Genomic DNA, 26339 nt, shown 5'->3' with positions numbered 1-26339 from the left:
TATAATCCTACCAACTGTCAACAGATGTCCGTACTACCGTGTCCTGCACGGAAGATGACATTCTGGTCAATGGATAAGCACGCGAACGATGACGTCAGAGCACCTAACAAACGGGATAGTGTTTGCCAGGTAGTTCCACATACACAATCGCTTTGTACACAGTCATAGAAGGCGCAGTATCGCCCAGAGAAGACGCCTACCAGACTCTTTACGGTGGAGGGCCATGGGAATAATACAAGCAGGACAAACTGATGTTGCCCGATGGCTTAGTATGAATCGTTCTGTTGTTCTCGGAGGTGGCGACAGTTTATAGAGATCGAAACTGTATTGCGAAGACCAGGGCAGGGCCGACCATGTGTAACATAGGGCAGGCCCGACCATGTGTGACATCAGAAAGAGAGGACCATTATTTAGCTGTAAGGGCACCGCCTTAGTACTGCACCGCAACTGTCAACTGACCTCGCAGCATCTACCAGTTGTGTTGTATAGAGGTAAACAGTGCACAGAAGGCTTCGGAAGAGTGGCCTTTGTTGTAGGAGACCTGCGGTATGTCTGCCTCTGACGTGTTTTCACAGAAGGGAAAGTCTAGAGTTGAGTCGTCAACATGCCACCTGGACGGTCGAAAAGTGGGCCAATGTTCTTTTCACAGATGAGTTCCGATTAGGTATGGACAGTGATTGTCGACGGATTCGCATCTGGAGGGCACGTGGAACACACGATTTCGGGACCCAACCGCCGCGCGGGGTAGCAGCACAGTCTGTGGCACCTTGCCGCGGTTCGCGTGACTCCCTTTGTCGGAGTTTCGAGTCCTCACTCGGGCATGGGTATGTGTGTTGTCCTTAGCGTAAGTTTAAGTTCGATTAAGTAGGGTGTAAGCCTAGGGATCGATCACCTCAGTAGTTTGGTCCCATAGGAACTTACCGCAAATTTCAAAAGTTTCGGGACCCAACCATTGTGGAAAGAGACTGATATCGAGGATGATCCGTAATGATGTGGACAAGTACTATGTTGACCACTTGAACAACTCTTCGTGAAATTTTACGGATAAATCGGCAAGTTTTAACTGCTGTCAGGTATCGTGACGAGATCTTGGGACCTCATTTGCGGTTGTTGCAAGTTGCTGTGGCCCCAGGTTTTGTAATGCTGGACGATAATGTTCGACCTCAGAGATCACGCGTGACTGATGCTTTCTTGTAAACGGAAGATATAACACGCATGGCTTGGCCTGCTCGCTCTTCCGATTTGAGTCCCATAGAGCACGTCTGGGATTCACTAGGAACACGGGTTGCATCACGTCAGCATCCACCAGCCACCCTCCAAGACGTGGGACTAGCGCTGCAGTAAGAATGGGCGTTATCGCCTCGACACGAAATTGATGGCATCATCCACAGCATGCCCCGTCTTTTGTGAGGCCTGTATGGCTGCCACAGGTGGTCACACCCTATACTAAGCGCATTTTTCAGTTGTCGGGATGTGTGTGTAAATACGTTAAGTCGAAAGAAACGAAGAACATTTTTATCGCATGTTGCAGTTGTTTACGTTCTATATACTATATATTGTTTCTGCTTTACTATCACCTGATTATACTGTTTTGTGGCAAAACAAACGCAACCTTCCAAAATTTCAGTTTATTGCTTTAATTTTGGATACCAGTGTATTTTAAATGTCAGTGGTTTTCCTGCACCATATTAGGCATGGTAATGTATTATGTTTGGGATATTTCCATATTTTTGTCGAACCCCTGTATCTCTCTAAATTCTCGTGGCTAAACGGTGAGAACTTTTCACAACTAGAAGGTACGCTACTAGTAATAATGTTAACAGAATCTATAAGACGTGACTCCCGTATTTTCGGTCCTACCAGCATGGCTCATTTCGCTAAGTTGCGTCACTTAAGTGATTCCTTGAAGGCTTCAGCTGGTTCTCCCCAAGTACCTGTGTATGTGAGGGAACGCTGCGTCTCTCAACGTGTATTGGACTTTAACCGCGAATCGGAAAGAAGGAGAAGGTTGTTACAGTTCGCATGTCCCATAAATATAGTACCTGACAAAATGCAATAATTTGTTTAAGATGACGAAAGTGGTGTTAGGTTACAATACTGGCACGGGACATTTGGCTCTTCTATTGGTCCGTTGGCTCTCAGCGTGTTCGGCCTTGCCCTGGAATAGCTTTCCGAGTCGCCGTAATGGGTACAGTGCCTTCGCCAAGGAGGTTAAATTCTCGCGGGGTACAAAAATACAATGGCTCGTAACAGGCAGTTACGCAGGTCGGATGGTGCGGCAGCCTCTCTGTGTGTCAGCAGGTGAAGTTCGTAGAACTCGACTACTACCACTACGGTGGAGCCCTGCACATCAGGAGCGTAGGTAGGTATTAACGGTGTCATGTCTTCCATTATATTCTTGTCCAATGGTAGGGTTATGTATAAATGAGAGCGTAGCTCCTGCACAGAATGTCCGAAGTGTTAGAGAACCATGTAAAGCCTCACCACAACACATAACTAGCCATGTTTGGAAATAGAAGCTACACCTTTAGAAAAAATTGACAACATAACCGCAAAATCATGGGTCATGAGAAAGAGACGTGCGAGGTAATAAGACTCCTTGGTGGTGGCTGACATGCTGCAATTCGTCTGCCTCCCAGGAATGCTCTGTAAGAGTACTGACTGGACTGTTCATCCTCTGGATGTGGCCAACCTGCGGGAAGATATATTTCAATGCGTTCGCGAATTCCAAAAATGTAGAAGGGTACTAAAAGCCTTCTTCTTGGGGGGTACGTAGCCAATATCACCAAGAGATCACAACAAAAGAATAAACATCAGTGTGATGTTGAAGCACAATTCTCTGTTCTTTATTACGTTTTATTCACACTCCTGTTCGAAGACAACTTGTGCGGAAATATTGATGCTCGCAGAGTTTGCTCTCCTTTTTTCCTTCTGTTCGCCTCTACCAACGGTCATGATTAACCTTTGGACACTAATGCAGTTTTCCTGTCCGGCTGAAGTATGTTGTTGTTGTTGTCGTCTTCAGTCCTGAGACTGGTTTTATGCAGCACTCCATGCTACTCTATCATGTGCAAGCTTCTTCATCTCCCAGTACTTACTGCAACCTACACCATTCTGAATCTGCTTAGTGTATTCATCTCTTGGTCTCCCTCTACGATTTTTACCCTCCACGCTGCCCTCCAATACTAAATTGGTAATCCCTTGATGCCTTAGAACATGTCCTACCAACCGATGCCTTCTTCTAGTCAAGTTGTGCCACAAACTCCTCTTCTCCCCAATCCTATTCAGTACCTCCTCACTAGTTATGTGGTCTATCCATATAATCTTCAGCATTCTTCTGTAGCACCACCTTTCGAAAGCTTCTATTCTCTTCTTGTGCAAAGTATTTTTCGTCCATGTTTCACTTCCATACATGGCTACACTCCATACAAATACTTTCAGAAACGACTTCCTGGCGCTTAAATCTGTACTCGATGTTAACAAACTTCTCTTCTTCAGAAACGCCTTCCTTCCCATTGCCATTCTACATTTTATATCCTCTCTATTTCGACCATCATCAATTATTTTGCTCCCCAAATAGCAAAACTCCTTTACTACTTTAAGTGTCTCACTTCCTAATCTAATTCCCTCAGCATCACCCGACTTAATTCGACTACATTCCATTGTCCTCGTTTTGCTGTTGTTGATGTTCATCTTATATCCTCCTTTCAAGACACTGTCCAATCCGTTCAACTGCTCTTCCAGGTCCTTTGCTGTCTCTGACAGAATTACAATGTCATCGGCGAACCTCAAAGTTCTTACTTCTTTTCCATGAATTATAATACCTATTCCGAATTTTTCTTTTGTTTCCTTTACTACTGCTTGAAGAACCAAAACGAGGAGAAGACGGGAGGGCGAGAAGGAGAAGAAGGAGAGAGAGAAGAGGAAACCCACTAATATGATGTAATTATTGTCCAATAATTTTATACGTAGCATCACTGAAACGACTACTTATCCTGACACTCACCTCTGTAGCCGAGGTCGTTAACGAATGTTTGTTCGCGGGCACTCTACCCAAGATGGCCAGTTCGAATCCTGGGGATGGAAAAAATTTTCACCATCAATATTTATCTGGCAACAGGAGGAGAGGTAGTGGCGCAAATCTGCTGTCACTCTCCACGACTAAATTCCGAACCTTTCCTCAGTGGCCGGCTGCGGTGGTCTAGTGGTTCTAGGCGTGCAGTCCGGAACCGCGGGACTGCTACGGTCGCAGGTTCGAATCCTGCCTCGGGCATGGATGTGTGTGATGTCCTTAGGTTAGTTAGGTTTAAGTAGTTCTAAGTTCTAGGGGACTGATGACCACAGAAGTTGAGTCCCATAGTGCTCAGAGCCATTTGAACCATTGAACCTTTCCTCAGTGTCTCGTAAAGTGTGGGCATGAGTCACCATTGATCGTGATCCGTCCGTCGTATGGGGACAGTGAGCCCGGTGGTCCTGTGTGTGCTACTCGAGAGAAGCAGCCCCGCGCCCCTCCCCTCTCCACCCCCCCCCCCCCACCCCCCCTCACCGACCAAATGTATCCGTCGCTGCTTTGACGTGCAACAGCCAATCGAAAAAGCTTGTTGTGCAGAATCAGGCCGCGAGGGCCACGTGATCGGAAGTCAGTTTTGTTTGGACACTTTCTTCTTCCACTTGTTGCGTGAGGATGTGCTTTGTCATCTGATAGTAAAATGGCCATACAGAAGTGACCGTTCTAGATAATAGTGAGATGGTTGTTAGCTGCTTGCTTGCACGCTGTTTACGCGCTTGTACGTTCCGAATCTTTTCAGTTTGTGGAACATTACTTTTTTTTCCGCGTGATACTTTGCAGTCGTGTTTGGCTTGGGAAACGTTAAGCGTTTGTTCGAGTTCGCGGCTTCGATGTAACATGTGACAGTCAACACACAAATCTTGCGTTCCAGCTCTCAGGACGTTTATCTTCCACTCATCAAATACTATTTCAGGCGTTCACATGTTGTGTGTGAGTGAAATGTGAAGACTTGAGTAGTATTTTTATATGAAGCAAGAGATTTCGTATTCCATTCCTGAATAATACATTAACTGTAGCCGGCCGTGGTGGCCGAGCGGTTCAATAGCCGGCACGGTAGCTCAGCGTGTTCGGTCAGAGGGCTGCTCGCCCTCTGTAATAAAAAAAAAACTGAGTAAAGGAATCAATGATCAACTTGAACGGATGTCTTGTGACGTCCGCCCAGACCAAACGCAAAAAAAAAAAGAAAAAAGAAAAGCGGTTCTAGGTGCTACAGTCTGGAACCGCGGGACCGCTACGGTCGCAGGTTCGAATACTGCCTCGGGCATGGATGTGTGTGATGTCCTTAGGTTAGTTAGGTTTAAGTACTTCTAAGTTCTAGGGGACTGATTACCTCAGAAGTTAAGTCCCATAGTGCTCAGAGCCATTTGAACAATTTTGAACCATTAACTGTAAACATGATATGAATTTCTTACGTACTTACTTTTCATTTCCGTGTCACGTGTACCATTTTTCTACACGTGTTAACTTAAAAAATACGTTTCCGAACGTACTACGTTGGCTTTAACTACATTTAAAGCAGAGAGCGAGTAAATTACCTTCAGCAGTGAGCCTATTTTTATTTTAAATTAAATGTGCAGCTATCCAGGTAAAATTGTATAGCTGTGGAATTTCAAAACACGTGCATTTGCTACCACACTAACTCAGATCTTTTTCACTTACTACGTGTTGTGGGATACAGAGGGCAGAAAACACATACATGAACACGTACAGGCAGTCCCATGAGGAATGGTTAATATTCATGGATATGACAGGAACGCTCATTTGAAGCAAAAAGCTTAATATGGACATACGGCCTATTCCGAACAGTTTCCAAGATAATGCACATTTGTTTTTTGACTGGTGCAGCAGGCTTATGTGTCCTATCGACCGAACTTCTTTGACGTTTTCGTATAGTCCAACTATCGTATTGCTTTCAGCTCGTTGTTCGGGATATCTTTCCGCCATTAAACTATCCCATTGAATACGCAGTTGTCTATCGTGTGTTGTGGGTGACGTAATTCGAGGGATTGAAACGCTGCTGCCTTCTTTATGGATCGCGCAGAGGAACTCAGACAAGTAACACATGTTCTCCAAGAGTCCACAAATGCAGTGAAGTTGACGACGGGATATTCGAACATTTATTTTGAACTGTACAATGGTTATAATGTTGCGCGTACGACAATACTGAGAGGTGAATGTGTTACAAATACGTATTTTTCAGTTGATGCTTTGTAAAATGCATGTTGTAATGTTTACTAACTGTTGCACCTTTGTCAACCTGACAGTATATTTAGCGATACAGAAAATAAATAATAATGTACACTGAACACGTTCTATCTCGGGAAACATTCGGAATAGGGCGTATGCCCATATTAAGTTTTCTGTTTCAAATGGTTCCTGTCATAATTGTGAACATCTACGATTCCTCCTGGGGCGCCCTGTACAGTGCGTAGCTGCCCTGGCTCTGTTGTAAAAATTACCGGTTTCAGTTTTGTCTTGGTTTAACTCCTGTGTACATACTCCCCCCTCCCCTCCCCCCCCCCCGTTAATTATTACGTTGCGATATGATATGAGAATTTCTGGGGGGTAAGTAATATAGGTCCTCTATCGAATGCACTAGAAGGGAACGGAATCGACAATAAAAGTTCCACACACATAAATTTCCGGATGACATCATCATTGGAAACTCGCCCTTCTATTATACGTCGTAAGGTACATATCGGCTTGTCGCTTTCACAGTAGATATTTGTTCACAATCCATATAACTCTGGAAGCGAACGTTGTGGCAGCGAATGTTCTCGAAACAACCGAGGCACTTACATAAGGGAAGCAGAATCGCTGCAGGTAGTCAGTTTGAAAGCTACAATCGTCGCAGTAACTTGGAAATGATAAAAAGTGAACAACTGCGATTATTCGTTATTACCACGGACTTCAGTCAGTACTGTGCTTAGCGATATTAGAAATACGCGGACATCTAATTTACCTACGTCGTAACAATATAATAAAATGGATCTTTATGTAATAATAAAAAGAAAAGTACAAAATCTGAACATTACGGTCACCATTCAGCTGCAAAAACGCCACAGGCAGAGCCCAGCACATCGTCGAAACTTCCACAAAAAAGTTCAACGACTGATTCCTTTAATCGCACGGATATTGGCAATTATTTGGATATATTAGCGTCAGGAAATATTAGTGTTGATATAAGCACAAGTTTCTCACAGCCCCAAGGAAACCTGAAAAAGGTTATATCTTTCTTACTTCCGAGCACAACAGTAGAGGACAGGTTGAATGCAGACAAGTGCACGATAATCACTTTGAAAAGTATCCATGGCTGGTGTTCTCATAAGTTAAAAAGGGACTTCTTTGCATTAACTGTTTAATTTTTGTGAAAAAATGGTTGGAGGATAGAAATCCATTATTGCCAAGACACTTGTGACTGAACCACTAACAAAGTCTGCCAGACTTACTGGTAAAGATGGTGACCTGTAGACCCACTCTCAGCTCAAGTACGACGTTGAAGCGTCAACAGATGCAAAATTATTTTTGGCGACACGAGACAACCGTGAACTTGAGGTCATAACTCAATTGTCAAGACAGAAAATAGAAAGCATTAGGGAAAACAGAGACCCCCTTGTACCTATAATAAAAAGAATCATATTTCATGGAAAGCAAAATATTCCTCTGCGGGTGCATAGAGATGAAGGGAGTCTATTAGAAAACGAGAATGATCGTGAAAGTATAGTGAGTAACGAAGGAAACTTTAGAGCTCTTCTAAGATTTAGAATTGACGCTGGAGACTTGCAACTAAAACATCACCTTGAGACCACTTAAGCGAACGCCACTTACATAAGTAAAACAACATGTAACGAACTTATTTCATACTGTGAAACAGTGATGTTATCGAGAATACTGCAGGAAATCAAAGATTCTCGTTATTACAGCATAATCTTCGATGAGACTACGGACATAGCTCACATGAGTTTAGCTGCAAGGTATGTTGATGGTAACGTTAAATTATACGAAAGATTTTTGAGTTTCGTTGACATCTATAAAGACAATGTTTTTAGTGAAAACATTGACGATGAACTTCAAGAGAGTCAAGATCAAGAGCGTAGCGTTAATGGTGAAGTATTAGGTACTACGATTGTAAGGAGAATGGAAAGCCTTTCTCTGTCACTGGAGAATGTGGGTATAGGCTGTGATGGTTGCTCAGTTAATATGTCGGAACTGATAGGAGCTGTGGCTACAATAAAAAAGAAAGCTATCAACGTGCAAGTAGCACCGTGTCGAAGTCCTCAGATCAACCTCGCAGTCTCTTGCAGTTGCAAAGTTACAAGTGTGAGAAACTCACTTGGTACTACTGACGAAGTAGCATCGTTCTTTACAGCCGTCTAGCAAGCTGTTCGCAACGTTGAAGAGTCACCTAAAACACTCGCTGCAGCCACATTGTTAAACGAGATGGGTTGAGCGACATGATGCAGTTATTCAATTCGCAGCTGATCTCGGAACAGTTTGCAAAGTTCTTAAAGATATACAGTGTTGGAGGGATAGAACAACGGCTGCCAAAGCCAATATTCTTCTTCGAGTTCTCTCTCTAATTGCGAGTTTATTATCACTCTGTTTGCACCAGGTGACATAAGCATAACCTATCCAGTCAGCAAAATTTTACAAGACCCTAGCTTGGACGTCGCGATGGCAGAAGCAAAATTGGATTCGACGCTCAAGGTGTACGACGGCATGAGAGCTAATGTTGATAACCACTTTGCTCATATTGTTGAAGAGGCGAAGGCAGTTATGGAGGAATTCAAGTGGAGATGAGTGTTCTTGCAGGCAGACAAAGACACAGGAAAAACTGCATCACAATGACGATGCTATGACATAATGGAAAAGAACTGTTTTCATTCCAACACTGGACCATGTTACGACAGACATAAGAGAACGTTTTCCTCAAGAAAATATTTACCAATTAAAATTAAATATACTTTTGCCCTCACAAATACTGAAACATGACGGTAATGATCTGTCACATTAACTGAATCAGTGTTTAACTGAACTACCGTTCTTTGAAGAAGGATCATTCTTTGTGATTAAAAAGAGACACATAAGAGAACGTTTTCCTCAAGAAAATATTTACCAATTAAAATTAAATATACTTTTGCCCTCACAAATACTGAAACATGACGGTAATGATCTGGCACATTAACTGAATCAGTGTTTAACTGAACTACCGTTCTTTGAAGAAGGATCATTCTTTGTGATTAAAAAGAGACTAAGGGGACAGGGATCATTCTTTGTGATTAAAAAGAGACTAAGGGGACAGATTCTTCAATACAAGCAAACGAGCATAAACGCCCTTAATGATTGTGAATCTGTTACGCAAGCGTTGTCTGTTTGCCCTAGCAAATATTTGCTTGTCTACCTGCACTTATTGAGCCGTGCGGCGGCTCGCGTTGGTACTGTTTGTAGGTTTCCACCCTCTGTTGGAGGTCAGACCGTATCCTTTAGCTGGCATGGTTGTGGTTGTTTGTCTTCTTCTCTTCTTGACTGGCGCCACTCGTTTCGCAAGCGTTGCCTATGTGCTAGTGGCAGCAGCGGCAGTTATCGATATGTAGTAACTGTTGCCCTACCTTTGGGGCGACGTCGATGTTTTACGTGTCATGTGAGTGTGGCAGTTCAGTTGGGGGCTCAGGAGGAGCCAGACCCGCGCAATGCGAGAACATGCCGGGACCGCTGGCGGTGGGCATGGACTACCGGATGGAAGGGCTGTGGTCTCGAGGGTGCACTGCCTCGTCGTAAACCTGATCCTGCAGGCTTTAAGATGAGTGTAGAGAACCCTCCACCACTGTGACATCTCGAGATTCTCCAGTGACTTGGGTTCGTGTTGCTGCTCGTAGCGCCGCCAAGGTGAAGAGCAATGAGTGGAGTGTTTGGGGAAAGCAGATCTGATTAGCTTTCCTCGACTTCTTATTACTATTTACTGCGTTCAGCTTGTTACTATTTGTTAAGTTCAACCAGCGGTATTTTTCCTGCCTGATGGGTGCCAACGCCCCAGTTACCTGCCCTGGGGTTAGTGTATGTAACGGCAGTGTACGTTTCCTCACCTTGCTGCTGCTGTCCGGTAAGGCTTGTAGTTTTTTAAAGCTTTCTTCATTGTAGTCCGTTTGTGATTCTTCTACTCTGGTGGTAATGATTCCTTTCTCGTTCCGGGCCCTCTGAGCACAGTAATCTGGAGGCGTACTGCAGTCTGCCGGTTCTGGCTTTGGCTTGTTGTTCCATTCTTGCATTTGGTTTATTGGCTGTCAGGTAGCTTCAGCAAGATTATCATTAGTCGTTCGTTAGATTGCAACTAGTTTGAGTTACCATCTTGTGAAGGGAACGCAACTCTTGGCCGCATATCTCATCGCTCGCGAAAGTGTTTGTTGCCGGACCTTCTCAGAGGTCGATTCCTGGAGCACTGTCTGAGACTGGTCTTGTGTTTTATTATGTATTATTTAATACCATACCTTGTAATGTGTGTCTAGTTAATAGTTCTGGTGCCTTCTGGAATAAATCTAGCAGTGTAAGGGTTGTGTTACAAGGTTACCATCATCTTATTTCACCCGTTTGGTGGTCAGTTGCCTGCTTCTTTTAATTAACCTTTGCTTTTATTTGCTGCTTTACAGCAGGTTTCTAATTTTTTTATATAATTGCCGTTCCTGGCGTGTAAGGCCTTCAGCCGTGATTGTGGTCATTTGGTTTGAAAAAATAACTCGATATTTATATTTTAGCAGTAAGCCTTAAAACCTTATTGACTGTCATTCCTGGCGTCTGATACCTTCTGCTGCGTTTGCGGCCAATTACCTTTTAATATTTCAATACCTGTAAGTTGTAATTGCAGAGAGTTCTTAAACATTCTTAATTTATTGCCATTCTTGGCGTGTAAGGCCTTCAGCCGTGATCACAGTGGCTTATTTTTTCAAACATCATCTATATCAGTATTTTATGGTGATTGCTAAACTGTAACGCACTGAAAATACTATTATTTACACAGTTGTTTATTCCTTCATTAATAACGTATGGTATTTTTTATTTATTGTTGAGTCTAGAATTACTGTTTTAAAAATAAATGTGTGTAACTGTAAAGGGCAACCAATAGTGACTGATTACTGCCCCGTCCGCAATCATAACCGAATCCTGCCTTCCCTTGACAACCAGGTTTCATCTATTGCTACAGTAGATAGAATTTTTTCAACATTGCGGTGTACAAAGACATGGATGAGGTCGACAACGAAGGAGGATCGACTTAAAGACTTAGCTCTGTTAACACTGACCCTTAGATTGATTGTCCAATTGACGGTGTAATTAACCAATTTACCAGGAAGAATAGGCGCATAGAATTCATCATTTAAGGAAGAGAACCACAGTCGTAGCTTTTTATATCATACGATGGCATTGTCTTGTAAATGTGTATAATCAGTTTAAATAAAACTTTCTTAATCTTTGCATGTGTCTTGATTATTTCTTATTACGGTAAAAGTAAAGGTAACTCAGATATCTTTACCGCCCCGTCCTCGAGGTTTTTCTGCATCCGCCACTGCAAAGCTTAGACGGCGTGCTAAGACATGGCTTGCAGCTTCCACACTGCGATTCACTATCCCAGATGATGGCTAGGTGACTAAGGTTCTTCGTACCATGACTTGGCTCACTCATTCGCGTTACCGTAGACATGAACCGGGATGTTTATTTCAACAGTCTCGATGACAAAATGTTGCCCTTTCTTCACCGTGAGTACGCTGCAAAAATTGCCATCTTCCAAAATAGACAGTTCTGTTCACTGTTCTGCACGCACACTTTCCTAGTTCGACGAACATTCAGGAATCTAGTCGCACCTCGACTCACCCCGCAGCCGCCGAGCCGAGAGGACGCGCAGCAAAGCAGCAGCAGCACTTGTCTGATAAACTGTAAATTAATTTGGTCTTTGTTTCTTGTTCACGTGCTTCTGCAAAGAAGTGAACTGTACGTGTGTACTTTACTGGGTAGACTAGTGGTTTAAAATTAATCGTAGTTTTTGTTTTTGCGTAATTCTTGTGAATATCCTTGTGTAGGGCGGTTTCCAAGTGTAAATTTTCCCGTCGCCAGAAACTCCGTCACGCCACTAAGTCTTAATTTTGTGCTAGTAGATAGCACACAGTCAAGATGAGTACATCCTAGTTTGAATATTTATCTCGTGCAGTAACTTTTCGCCAAACAGGATTTCTAATAACAGGTATCTGTAAATAGATCAACTTTAGTAGAGTAATTTATTTCTGTCTGATAGCTTGCCGTCTCAGAGTACAGTGAGAAACCTGGACAGCAACTTTTAGTGTTACTTTATTTTCCTCTGGTATATTTTCAAGCTCAGAAGCGCCATTTGAGACCCTGTATCTATTTTATACACAGTATGATATGGATAGGGACAGTGCTTGTTGTGAGCAGATACAAAGAGAGTTGGCTGCTGCCCGTGAACAGCTGGAAGCTGCGTTGTCTACCGTCGACAAGCTTCTAGCTAATGCTCAAAGTTGCGGTGACGTCGGGGCGCCAGTATCGAGACCTGCGACACCTTTGGTGCCACTTTAAGCCCCTGGTGATCCGGACGACGTCGCTGCGGCTTCCGATACGCAACATCTGACAGGTCCGTCTTTACCCCAGAGTGGGTGGCAGACAGTGCTGGGTTCGCGTGTCACTGGGCGGAAGGCGAAAGAGGGAGCTGGCCATGCGGCTGGCTCCCTACGTCTTAGCAACAGGTGCGAGGTGCTTCCCAGTGTTGATGATAAGTCTGAGCCAGCACGGGATGCCTCTCATGTTGGGCCAGCGGTCGATTTTTCCTGCCCAATCCGGACAAGTACAGATGCTGGCTAGGCTAGTCATTGGGAGATCCAATGTTAGGCGGGTGATGGAGCCGCTCAGGGAGGTAGCAGGCAAAGCGGAAAAGAATGCCAGTGTGCAGTCGGTATGTTTGCCTGGAGGTCTCATCCGTGATGTGGAGGAAGCCCTATCGGGGGCTATCGAGCGCACTGGATGCATCCGGCTGCATGTCGTGGCACATGTCGCCACGAATGACGTCAACCGCTTGGGTTCTGAGGCCATACTCGGATCCTTTCGGCAGCTAGCTGATTTGGTGCAGGCAACTAGCAATGCACGCAGGGTGCAGGCTAAGCTGTCTATTTGTAGCATCGTACCCAGGGCTGATAGCGGTCCTCTGGTTTGGAGCAGCGTGGGAGGTCTAAACCAGAGGCTCAGACGGCTCTGCGACGGTATCGGATGCGAATTTCTCGACCTCCGCTATCAGGTAAGAATTGTAAGTTTCCCCTTAATAGGTGGGGCGTGCACTACACACAGGAAGCGGCTACTAGGGTAGCGAAGTACGTGTGGCGTGCACACGGGGCTGTTTTAGGTTAGAGAACCCCTCCCTCGGGATGAAAGGCGATTTGCCTTTTAAATCAGGGAATCTTGGTCCTCGCAGATCAGAGGTAGAAAAGAGTAATATGATTTTAGTAAACTGCGGGCGCATACAAAGAAAGGTGCTACAATTAGTATCGCTTACTGAAGTCTATAATGCACGGATGGTATTGGGAAGAGAAAGTTGGTTGAAACCAGACATCAGTGATAACGAAATCCTAAGTTCAGATTAGAATGTTTATCGTAAGGATAGGTTAGTCGCCAATGGTGGAGGCGTGTTTATTGCAGTAAAAAATTCGATCAAATCTAGCGAGGTTATAACGGATTTCGATTGTGAATTAATCTGGGTTAAATTGAGTATGAAAGAACAGTCAAAAATGGTGATCAGATGCTTTTATAGACCACATGGGTCAGGATCTGTAGTTGCAGAGCGCTTCAGACAGAACTTGCTGAATATCATAAGTAATTGTCCTGATGATGCCGTTGTAATAGGTGGTTACTTCAACTTGCCAGGTATAGATTGGGAGTGTTATGCTATCAAAACTGGTGCCAGAGACAGGGAATCGTGTGGCATTGTTCTGGATGTCTTGTCCGAAAATTACCTTGAGCAGACAGCTAGAGAACCAACTCGTGAGGGTACCGTCTTAGACCTCCTGGCAACAAACAGACCTGAACTTACCGAATCAGTTAAAATAGAGGAAGGTATCAGTGAGCATAAGATCGTGACAGCGTCTACGACGACGGGTCCTGCAAGGAATGTTAAGAAACGTAGGAAGATACATTTGCTCAGCAAGGGTGACAGGATACAAATTTCAGAATACTCAGCAGTCTGCATCAAATATTTGGTCATGAGGACGAAGATGTGGAGAACGAATGGAAAAAAATTCAAAGGCATCGTTCAATATGCCCTAGAAAGATCCACCATGGTTTAATAGCCGTGTTAGAAAAGCGCTTCGAAAGCAAAGAACACTTCATCTCAGATTCAAGAGAAGTAAAAACCGAGCTGACAAACAAAAGCTGAACGAAGCGAAACTGAGCGTAAGGAGATCAATAAGAGAAGCGTTCAACGATTTTGAAAGTAAGACGTTGTCAAGAGATTTTGGTCGTACGTAAAATCAGTAAGAGTGTCAAAATCATCCGCTCGTTCTCTCAGCGACCACACCGGCACGCAAACGGAAGATAACAGAGAGAAGGCCGAAATACTGAATTCGGTCTTCCGAAGTTGTTTCACCTCGTAAGATCGTAACACTGTCCCTCCTTTCAATCGTCGTGCGAAAGTCGAAATGGCAGATATTGAGATAACCGACCGCGGAACTGAGAAGCAGCTACAATTGCTTAGTAGCGGAAAGGCTTCAGGACCAGATGAGATACCTATAAGATTCTATAAAGATTATGCGAAAGAACTTGCTCCCTTTCTCGTAGTAATTTATTGTAGATCACTTGAGCAATAAAAGGTATCTAACGACTGGAAAAAAACGCAGGTCATTCCCGTTTTTAAGAAAGGCCGTAAGACAGATCCACACAATTATAGACCTATATCGTTGACGTCAATCTGTTGTAGAATTATGGAACATGTTTTATACTCAGGAATTATGACGTTTTTGGAAAATGAACACCTCCTCTATAGAACTCAACATGGATTCCGCAAACAGAGATCCCGCGAAACTCAGCTCGATCTGTTCTTCCACGAGATCCACAGCGCAGTGGGCAACGGCGCTTAGGTTGATGCCGTGTTCCTTGACTTTAGTAAGACATTTGACACCACCGTCCTGCATTGCCGTTTAATGAAAAAAAAAAAGATTTTATGGACTATTGGAGCAGACCTGTGATTGGATCAAGACTTTCTTGCAGGTATAACTCAACACGTCGCTCTTAACAGAACTAAATCGACAGATGTAAAGGCAATATCCGGAGTACCACAGGCAAGTATGATAGCACCTTTGCTATCTACAATACGTAAATAAATGCAATATATTGCGCATACATAGGAAAAGAAATCCACTACCGTACAGCTACACTATTGATGAAAAACAGCTAGAGACAGCGTCTGCCGTAAAATATCTAGGCGTAACTATCTAGAGCGACCTTAAGTGGAATGACCACATAAAACAGAAAAGCAGACACCAGACTCAGATTCATCGGAAGAATCTTAAGGAAATGTAACTCATCCACGAAAGAAGTGTCTTACAAGTCTCTTGTTTGCCCGATTCTTGAGTGTTGTCATCCATCTGGGATCCCTATCAGGTAGGACTGATAGAGGAGATAGAGAAGATCCAACGAAGAGCGGCGCGTTTCGACGCGGGATCGTTTAGCTGGCGAGAGAGCGTTACGGAGATGCTAAACATATTCCACTGGCAGACGTTAGAAGAGAGGCGTTGTGCATCACGGAGAGTGAACTATTGAAATTGCGGGGCGGAACTTTTCAGGAGGAGTCGGACATCATACTACCTCTTCCCACATACGAGGGTCACTCCAAAAGAAATGCACACTATTTTTTTTAATCCATCTTTTATTCTACATATGTGAAAGTTTTACAGTGCGTAGATACAACCTCTAGGAACAATATTTTCATTTCTCCACATAATTTCCATCCCTCTCAACTGCCTTACGCCATCTTGGAACCAGCGCCTGTATACCCGCACGGTAAAATTCTGGACCAACCTGTTGGAGCCACTGTTTGGCAGCTTGCACAAGAGAGTCATCATCTTCAAACCTTGTTCCACGAAGAGAGTCTTTCAGTTTCCCAAAGAGATGATAGTCACATGGAGCCAAGTCAGGACTGTAAGGCGGGTGTTTCAGTGTTGTCCATTCGAGTTTTGTGATAGCTTCCATGGCTTTTTGACTGACACGTGACCGTGCATTGTCGTGCAACAGCAAAACATCCTGCTTTTGCCGATGTGGTCGAACACGACTCAGTCGAGCTTGAAGTTTCCTCAGTGTCGTCACATATGCATCAGAATTTATAGTGGTTCCACTTGGCATGATGTCCACAAGCAATAGTCCTTGGGAATCGAAAACACCGTAGCCATAACTTTTCCAGCAGAAGGTGTGGTTTTGAATTTTTTTTTTCTTGGGTAAATTTGCATGATGCCACTCAATTGATTGCCTCTTCGTCTCTGATGAAAAATGATGGAGCCATGTTTCATCAACTGTCACAATTCTTTCAAGATATTCATCTCCACCATGCTCGTACTGTTCCAAAAGTTCGCTGCATACCGTTTTTCTTGTTTCTTTGTGAGCCACTGTCAACATCCTGGGAACCCACCTGGCACAAACCTTTTTTAACGCCAACACTTTCAGTATTCTGCAAACACTTCCTTCCCCTATCCCAATGTAGCGTGACAATTCGTTCACTGAGATGCGTCTGTCAGCTGTCACCAATTCGTTAACTCTCTGCACATTGTCTGGAGTGTGTGCAGTGCGAGGCCTGCTGCTGTGAGGACAGTCCTCAATATTGCCGTGCTCGCTTTCATCACGTAACCCGCTTGCCCACCGACTAACTGTACTGCAATCGACAGCAGCATCTCCATACACCTTTTTCAATGTCTTGTCGATGTTTCCCATTGTCTCATTTTCACAGCACAGGAATTCTATGACAGCACGTTACTTCTGACGACCGTCAAGTGTAGCAGCCATCTTGAAGACATGCTGTGACGGCGCCACTCAGGGGAACAGGTTGAACTAAGTTTGAAAACTAGCTGGAAGGATGTATCTAAACACTGTAAAACTTTCACACATGCAGAATGAAAACTGTATTTTTACAAAAATAGTGTGCATTTCTTTTGGAGTGACCCTCGTACATGTCGAGTGTTGATCGCGAGGAGAAAATTCATGAAATCAGGGGCTTACCGACAATCATTCTTCCCACGCACTATTCGCGAGTGGATCGGGGTTGGAGGGATCAGATAGTGGTACCGAAAGTACCCTTCACCACAAACCATTAGGTGGCTTGCGGAGTATGATGCAGATGTAGAATTACCCGTTCTTAGTCCCTTATTACATGTCTGGTATTGTTTAGAAAAGCAGCTGGAACATACAGTCAACATTCCCGCATTACGGTAGCAATATGGGATGTGATCACCAACGAGAGGCTTCAGCTGGATATTTCATACTTGAAGAAACATTTCTTCGGCGAATTAAAACCGTTATAAATGCTAGAGCTGGTGTTTCACGATATTAGCGCGATGTCATCGGGGGGGGGGGGGGGGGGGGGGGTGATTAATTGTTTGCTAGTGTGTTAAGCTGGCTTAGGTCTCTGTGTTCATAAGGGTACTTGCTAAAGAAGATAAATGACCTTAAACCCTAGGTCAAGAATCAGGTTCTTTTACGAGGACCCCGTTGCTACATTAGCGGTAATGATAGCGTCCCAGCACGTTGTGAAATCAATACCACGATGGACTATCATGTAGGCTAGAGTCAATTTACAGATCGACTTTGTGGTCAAAATCGACTACTCGAAGGGTGGGTGCCTTTCGTGCCTGTGTGTAAATCAGCACCTGACCACGTCACTTGTGTATCTGTGACGTCAATGACCTATAGATAGTGTCGAGTGTGGATTACTAAATTTTCGAATACACTGCGCACTGAGTACGCGCAGAAAAGGGGAGTTCGGCGGCGTCTGCTAATATCAGAAGTTAACCTGTTCTAAATGAGCTCACTCCTTTTACTGAAATGGATTTTGTGCTTTCGTGTCTTCTTAATCTTTATTGTGTTGGTTGCTTTGTTTCCGTGACGCAGCGAAAAGTTGCACGAGGCCCTGATATCTATTTCCTCGAGTAAATAAATATGCATGTTTAGACGATACTTTTCTTATTCTTTCAGCTTTCAACACTGTAAGAAATTTACCACCCGACATTCAACAAGAACATTTACTATGAATTTTTCTCCGTTATTAATAAGGCCTGTTACTTGTTCCTACAATTTCTTACTGTTTGTCGGTTTTTACATAAAGACAGTCTCTCATAACCACACTATTGCCATTCACGTGCAAACTGCACACCAGACAGCTCTAACAACAGATGCAATTTTGGCGCTGATTTGTAAATGAAAATGACCTCTCGAGAGAGACGAGATTCGGTACAGAATAAAACGCCAGGAGCGCTGCGATAGACTCACTTGTCTCGAATAGTCAATTGAGACAAGAAAGTCGACAGTATAAAAGGTGCTTAAGACGCTGAGATGTGTGCATCTCACAAGGGAAATTCCCCATCGCGTTTCCCTCAGAGTTAGTGGTAAAATGGCTCTGAGCACTATGGGACTTAACATCTGAGGTCATCAGTCCCCTAGAACTTAGAACTACTTAAACCTAACTAACCTAAGGACAGCACACACATCCATGCCCGAGGCAGAATTCGAACCTGCGACCGTAGCGGTCGCGCAGTTCCAGACTGTAGCGCCTAGAACCGCTCGGCCACACTGGCCGGCAGTTAGTGGTAAAATGATGCAATGGATAGCCCGTCAGAAACTTAACACAGATCAAGCACGAAAACAGGAAGAAGGGTAATGAACTGTGAAAAAAGAAGCAAAATCGAAACAGTGAACGGTACAAGATCGAGATGTACAACATCGAACGAACTGCAAGGTCACGGCGTCGTGGTTTTGTGATCACGGTGTTGGACTACTTCGAAGCGGGAGAACTGTGTTTCATCTCCCTTGTGGTCCTTTCTTCAACAAAATTATGAACTTTCCGTCTGGTCATTGACATGTCTGTTCCCCTTGTGTAGTCACGGTAATTGTCGTGCTGTACACTGGTTATACACTGAAGCGCCAAAGAAACTAATAAAGGCATACGTATTCAAATCAGAGGCAAGTAAACAGGCAAACTACGGCGCTGCGGTCGGCAACGCCTATATATGACAAGTGTTTGGCGCAGTTGTTAGATCGGTTACTGCTGCTACAATGGCAGGTTATCAAGATTTAAGTGAGTAAGAACGTGGTCTTTTAGTCGGTGCACGACCGACGGGACACAGCAGCTCCAAGGTAGCGATGAAGTGGGGATTTTCCCGTGCACCATTTCACGAGTGTATTGTGAATATCAGGAATCCGGTAAGATAATCAAATATCCGACATCGCTGCGGCCGGAAAAAGATCCTGCAAGAATGGGACCAACTACGACTGAAGAGAATCATTCAACGTGACAGAAGTGCAACCCTTCCGGAAATTTCTGCGGATTTCAATGCTGGGTCATCAACTAGTGTCAGCTTGGGAACCATTCAACGAAACATCATCGACATGGACTTTTTGGGGCCGAAAGCCCACTCGTGTACCCTTGATGACTGTACGACACAAAGCTTTACGCCTCGCCTGGGCCCATCAACACCGACGTTGTAGTGATGATTACTGAAAACATGTTCCCTGGCCAGACGAGTCTCGTTTCAAATTGCATCGAGCGGATGGACGTGTACTTACGGGTACGGAGACAGCCTCATGAATCCGTGAACCCTGCCTATGAGCTGGTGGAGGTTCTGTAATGGTGCAGGGCATATGCAGTTGGAGTGAGATGGGACTCCTGATACGTATAGATACGACTCTGACCGGTGGCACGTATGCAAGCATCCTGTTTGATCACCTTCTTCCATTCATGTCCATTGTGCATTCCGACGGACTTGGGCACTTCCAGCAGGACAATGCTAGGTCTCACACGTCCAGAATTGCTACAGAGTGCCTCCAGAAACACTTTTCTGGGTTTAAACACTTCCGCTGGCTACCAAGCTCCCCAGACATGAACATTGTTGAGAGTATCTGGGATACCTTGCAACGTGCTCTTCAGAGGAGATCTCCACCCCCTTGTACTCTTATGGCTTTATGGACAGCCCTCAAGATTCATGGTTTCAATTTCCCCCAGCACTACTTCAGACATTAGCCAAGTCCATGCCACTTGCGGCACTTCTGCGTGCTCGCATGGTCCTACACGATATTAGGCAGGTGTACCAGTTTCTTTGGCTCTTCAGTGTAGAATATGAGTCATGTGGTAAGAATGTATCACCCTCACCAGTAAATTTGATGAATAGTGAGAGCAGGCGATATGCCCCATGGTCCGCTCACAGAAATGAAAACAACAAATAAACGGGTGTGAACTATGTTAGAACAGAGGAATTCAAGTATCAAAACTTACGAAACGGAACCCAAGAGTCATAAAATGAGGTAATTGCGTAGAAAAAATAGGAGGAACGTACATCTGAAGGTCCCTTCCTTACACCTCGCAGTTGCAAAGGACGCTTCACTGCGACACAGATACGAATTTAAATACAGCGAAGAGCCACGTCAACGACAGAACGGACAGATCATAATTTTGTGAAAAAAAAGGAAAAAAAGGTGTACGAGGGAGATTTGAACACAGATCTCCCCATTCCCAGTCCAATACCGTGACCACATAACCACGACCCCGTGGCAGTCAAACCCGCCCGATGTAGCACATCTTTAGTTTGGACTGTTCACTGTTTCGATGGGCCGGCCGCGGTGGCCGTGCGGTTCTAGGCGCTCCAGTCCGGAGCCGCGCTGCTGCTACGGTCGCAGGTTCGAATCCTGCCTCGGGCATGGGTGTGTGTGATGTCCTTAGGTTAGTTAGGTTTAAGTAGTTCTAAGTTCTAGGGGACTGATGACCACAGCAGTTGAGTCCCATAGTGCTCAGAGCCATTTGAACCATTTTGAACTGTTTCGATTTTGCTTCTTTTTTCATAATTCGGTACACCTTCTTCCTGTTTTCATGTTTGATCTGTGTTCAGTTTTTGACGAGTTATTCACTGGGCCATCTTACCAGTAAATCTGAGGGGGTTGGTCGCCTCTTTTCCATGATAAATAAATATGGATGATCATCCTCAGGAAAGAAACTGAAGCATGTTGAGTCAGATAGAGACAGAGGCCTGATGATGCTTAAGCACTTGTGAAACCTGACTCTGTCGCTAATCTCGATTAACGAGAGGGCGTGAAGTATGAGACTGCCACGAAGCGTCAACACAAACTCCCGCGGGCAGCTTGTAGCGGTGACGTAGTGCCGTATCTCGCGCCAGCCGCTGCCTACCGCCCCGGCGCGGCGGTTGCGCAAGCGCAGTGCCTCGGCGGCTGCCTGAGACGGTCAGTCGCGGCCCCCGGGGCCGGCATCCGACTGCGGGGGGTCACTGACCTTGGCGAACGAGTCGGCGGGCTGCGCCGCTATTTCTGGGAGAGAGCGCGCGGCGGTGCGATACTGCTCGCCGGACCGGCAACTCGATAAACAAGTTCCACTTTGCACCGCTCTGTTGTCTGACAACGTCAGCGTAGCGCTAAGGGCTGCGTCCTGTTCACTCCTCGCGGGAGTGGTACAGCACGCTGTCTCAGCGAGCTTCGTCTCGCACAAATAATCACAGAATTTTTTCGGATCGCAAAGTAGAGGGTTAACAAAATATGTGCATTTTACACTGAGGAGCCAATGAAACTGGTACACCTGCCTAATATCGTGTAGGAGCCCCGTGAGTACGCAGAAGTGCCGAATCACGACGGTGCATGGACTCAACTAATGTCTGAAGTAGTGCTGGAAGGAACTGACAGCATGACTCCTGCAGGTCTGTCCATAAATCCGTAAGAGTACGAGGGGGTGGAGTTCTCTTCTGAACAGCACATTGCAAGGCATCTCAGATATGCTCGGTATTGTTCATGTCTGGGGAGTTTGGTGGCCAGTGAAAGTGTTTAAACTCGGAAAAGTGTTCCTGCAGCCACTCTGTAGCACTTCTGGACGTGTGGGGTGTCGCATTGTCCTGCTGGAGTTGCCCAAGTCCGTCGGAATGCACAATGGACATGAATGGATGCAGGTGATCACACAGGATGCTTACTTATGCGTCACCTGTCAAATTCGTATCTAGACGTATCAGTGGTTCCATATCACTCCAACCGCACGCGCCCCACACCATTACAGAGCGTCCACCAGCTTGAACAGTCCCCTGCTGACATGCAGGGTCCATGCATTTATGAGGCTGTCGCCATATCCGTACACGTCCATCCACTCGATACAATTTGAAACGATACTCGTCCGACCAGGTAACACGTTTCATCAACAGTTCAATGTCGGTGTTCTCGGGTCCAGGCGAGGGGTAAATCTTTATGTCGTGCAGTTATTAAGGGTACACGAGAGGGCCTTCGGCTCCAAAAAGCCCATGTTGATGATTTTTCGTTGAATGGTTCCCATGCTGGCAATTGTTGATGGCCCAGCACTGGAATCTGCAGCAATTTGCGGAAGGGTTGCACTTCTCTCACGTTGAACGATTCTCTGCAGTCGTCGTTGGTCCCGTTCTTGTAGGAGCTTTTTCCGGTCGCAGTGATGTCGGAGATTTGATGTTTTACCGGATTCCTGATATTCAAGATACACTCGTGAAATGTTTGTACGCTATCTCGGAGACACTGTGTCCCACCTCTCGTGCGCCAACTGTTAACACCACGTTCATACTCACATCTTGATAACCTTCCATTGTAGCAGCACTAACCGATCTGACAACTGCACCAGACACTTGTCTTACATAGATGTTGCCGACCGCAGCGCCATATTCACAGATCATACATATCTCTGTATTTGAACACGCATGCCTATACCAGTTTCTTTGGTACATCAGTGTAAACGCTTCTACTCAGATGCATGCAAAAATAATGTAAGATTATTTTGATGAAGGTGAATAATGCAGGCTCAACGGACGAATTGTTATTCCTTAACTGAACGCTCTAGTCGTTTTGGAGCGCTATAGATGGTGTAGAACAATAGCGACCAAGAATTCGGCTCGCAAGCCGTACCCTGCGTCATGTTCCATATCAAAATTGGTTCAAATGGCTCTGAGCACTATGGGACTTAACATCTGAGGTCATCAGTCAAAAATGGTTCAAATGGCTCTGAGCACTATGGGACTTAACTTCTAAGGTCATCAGTCCCCTAGAACTTAGAACTACTTAAACCTAGCTAACCTAAGGACATCACACACATCCATGCCCGAGGCAGGATTCGAACCTGCGACCGTAGCGGTCGCGCGGTTCCAGACTGTAGCGCCTTTAACCGCTTGGCCACCACGGCCGGCGGTCATCAGTCCCCTAGAACTTAGAACTACTTAAACCTAACTAGCGTAAGGACAACACACACATCCATGCCCGAGGCGGGATTCGAGCCTGCGACCGTATCAGTCGCGGGGTTCCGGACTGAAGCGCCTGGAACCGCTCGGCCACTGCAGCCGGCTGTACCATAGCACCCAGCCTGACTGCACACTGCCCCCACCGCCATGCCACGCTGTCTGAGCAGGAGAGAGGTGAAGGTGGGGAAGCTGCGAACGTGCCGTGTTTATACGGTTATGCAGTCGCACTGCATACGACTTGATTTCATATTTCTCGGCAACACAGGTCATAAACGAAACAAATTTTTAGTATTATTTTATTATTTTTGGCATACAGAAGACGTAATATAATTTTCATCTGACATAAATTGTCGGCATGCGACAGACACATGCAATTTCAAAGAATTTTGCCCTCACGTTGCCGCGTAATCGGTCGTGTCCTATTTAGTTCCGTAATCGAAAAAAATGCCCAAGTAGGACCCGCACACTGAGGGTTCCGGACAAACTTAATTATGTATATAGAGACGTTATCCATTCCGGTAATCGAAAATATTGACGGCTTTTACCTGTTGCTCACACTGATACTGGCAGGTGATTGCTCCCAGGGTTACCAAGACTTCCGGAAATCTTTTAATTTCAAGTCTGAAGTCAGATAACAAGCAGATAAATAAAGATTTTTCTCGTGTGATATAATTACAAACTATCAATTTCGGATTTTTCTCTTTACTCGTACTGCGGAACCTTTCTTCTTGCCAAATTTCATGATTCTAGGTCAATGGGAAGCAAACTATACATTTTTGATGAGTGAGTTTTCGAGCATCAAAATACGCGACATAAACAGCTGTATGTTGCGTTGACTTAGAAAGTTAAAATCTTCATACCGCCAAGGGATAACAGACCTTAGTATGTGACAAAAATTTGAAGTTGATACGCCAAATTGTTCCAGAGGAAAGGGGTCTTAACAGGCGGACAGACAAACAGAACGACGGATAAAAAAAGACAACAAATACTTTTTCGTGCTATATAACTATCAATCAACAATTAGTGGATTTTTTCCTTTATCTGTACTGTAAAATCTCGCACCTTACCACATTTTATGATTCTTGTTCAACGGGAAGTACCCCTTTTGATGAGTGAGTTTCCGAGTATGAAAATATGTGACATAAATGGCCGTATCTTTTGATTCCATTGCCTCAGATGGTTAAAAGTTTTACACCGACAAGGGACAATAGACACTAGTACGTGACGTAAATTTGAAGTTGATACGTCTACTCGTTCCTAAGAAACAGGGTTCTTAACAACCCGACAGACAGACGGACAACAAAGAGATCCTGTCCTGTGGTGAGGGTTGCGTCCTCAGTATGTTTTTACAGACTGCGGATCGGAAACCTAGAAAGGACCTTCACATACATATGTTAATCGAAATATTGTAGCCCTGTTGCAACATCATTATGGAGATGTGGAAACTCTACCATGGGAAACAACGTAGACGTGCTGGAAAGCTTTAGCTTAAAAAGATTTGACCTTAAAAACTGAATTACGCTGCAGATCAATCTTCTTGCATCTGCAAATACACAGAAACACTTTCAACTGAAACGGCAAATGGTCTCGAAAACGGCTCGAAAACAAAGAATGGCAGAGTCCTCGGAATGTTTAGAAAACTATCCTTGTAATTCTTTCAAGGCCATAATGAATTCTTCAAATCTCGAGTTTTCTTTGACGCAGTACTCTTGGGGAACTAGACTGTCTTTGCCAGAATTAGTCCCTTCTACAACACAGTTTTCTTTTTAAATGCATCCGCATAAAATCAAAAATAAGTTTTGTCTCATCTTGCAGTGTCTTACCGTGGACAGTGTGCAGTCAAGTCCACTTAAAATACGAGTTATGCAATCAAGTCTGGATGTCCTAATTTTCGTTCCTGCACTCCTTTTTCTTTCATAAATTCAACAATAGTGGGTTTTAAATTGAAAGATGACTTAACCAACGTACTTTGCTCTAATATATTAAGTCTCCATACTCACCGTTCAGTTGCTTCGAAAACTGTCGCAACTGACAGTGGAATAATGCGTGCGAATTCTGAAAATTTACTATTCCCACCACAAATTTCTTCACGTGCACGATGCCTGCAAATTTAGGATAGAGTGCTTCTTGATGTACAGAACAATGAATCCCACATGTCGATCGTTGTAAATTTTATCTTTGATTGTCAACTAAATCTTTAAGTTCTTCCTGCAGTAGTTGTAATGTTGTTTCATTGCAAATTTACAATTCCCGTTGATTAAGCGACTGCATAATAGATATTCAGAATTATCATCCCTTTCCTACAGCCACTGGACCTGTGAACATCGTTCATACCACGAATAAATAGCAAAGGGTAAACAGTGCTGATACCACGATTCTGCACAACTGGAGAGAGTTGTGCCACGCCTCAATAAGAAATGAAAAGTCGCACAGTACCAGGTACTCGTACTTCCGAGAAGGACCGAACTAAGCTGAGACAGGCCGCGCCTCGGCCAGCACGTGCACCGCATCCGTCTCGCATGCGGTTTGGCACGCTCTGGTCGTCCCTATCGTAGAACTTGTACCAAGTGGTCACCTGACGCTCCACGCTGACCTGTATCTACATAAATTCGTATCCAAGTGCTTAACAGAAGGATCACAGAACAACATTCACCCTGTTTCTCTACGGTTCCGCTCTCGAATACCGCGTGGGAAAAATAAACACCTAAATCTTTCTTGCGAGCTCTGATTTCTCTTGCTTTATTAAAATGGTAATTCCTTCCCGTGTGCGTGAGACTTAACAAAAT

At 44.6% G+C, this 26339-nt stretch overlaps 1 protein-coding gene across 1 annotated transcript in view; it reads left to right on the top strand.

Annotated features, from left to right (window-relative positions):
* Nucleotides 1-2256: 2256 nt before the first annotated feature.
* Nucleotides 2257-26339, top strand: part of LOC126415423 (S-adenosylmethionine synthase) — a 274910-nt gene continuing 250827 nt past the window's right edge. The window contains exon 1 of the mRNA XM_050083431.1: nt 2257-2362. Coding sequence (XP_049939388.1) covers nt 2271-2362 — 92 coding nt within the window. The 5' untranslated portion in view covers nt 2257-2270. The remainder of the gene's footprint in view (nt 2363-26339) is intronic.

Source organism: Schistocerca serialis, chromosome 1 (assembly GCF_023864345.2).
Source record: "Schistocerca serialis cubense isolate TAMUIC-IGC-003099 chromosome 1, iqSchSeri2.2, whole genome shotgun sequence".
NCBI lineage: Eukaryota > Metazoa > Arthropoda > Insecta > Orthoptera > Acrididae > Schistocerca > Schistocerca serialis.
This window is presented reverse-complemented; position numbering and strand designations above follow the sequence as displayed.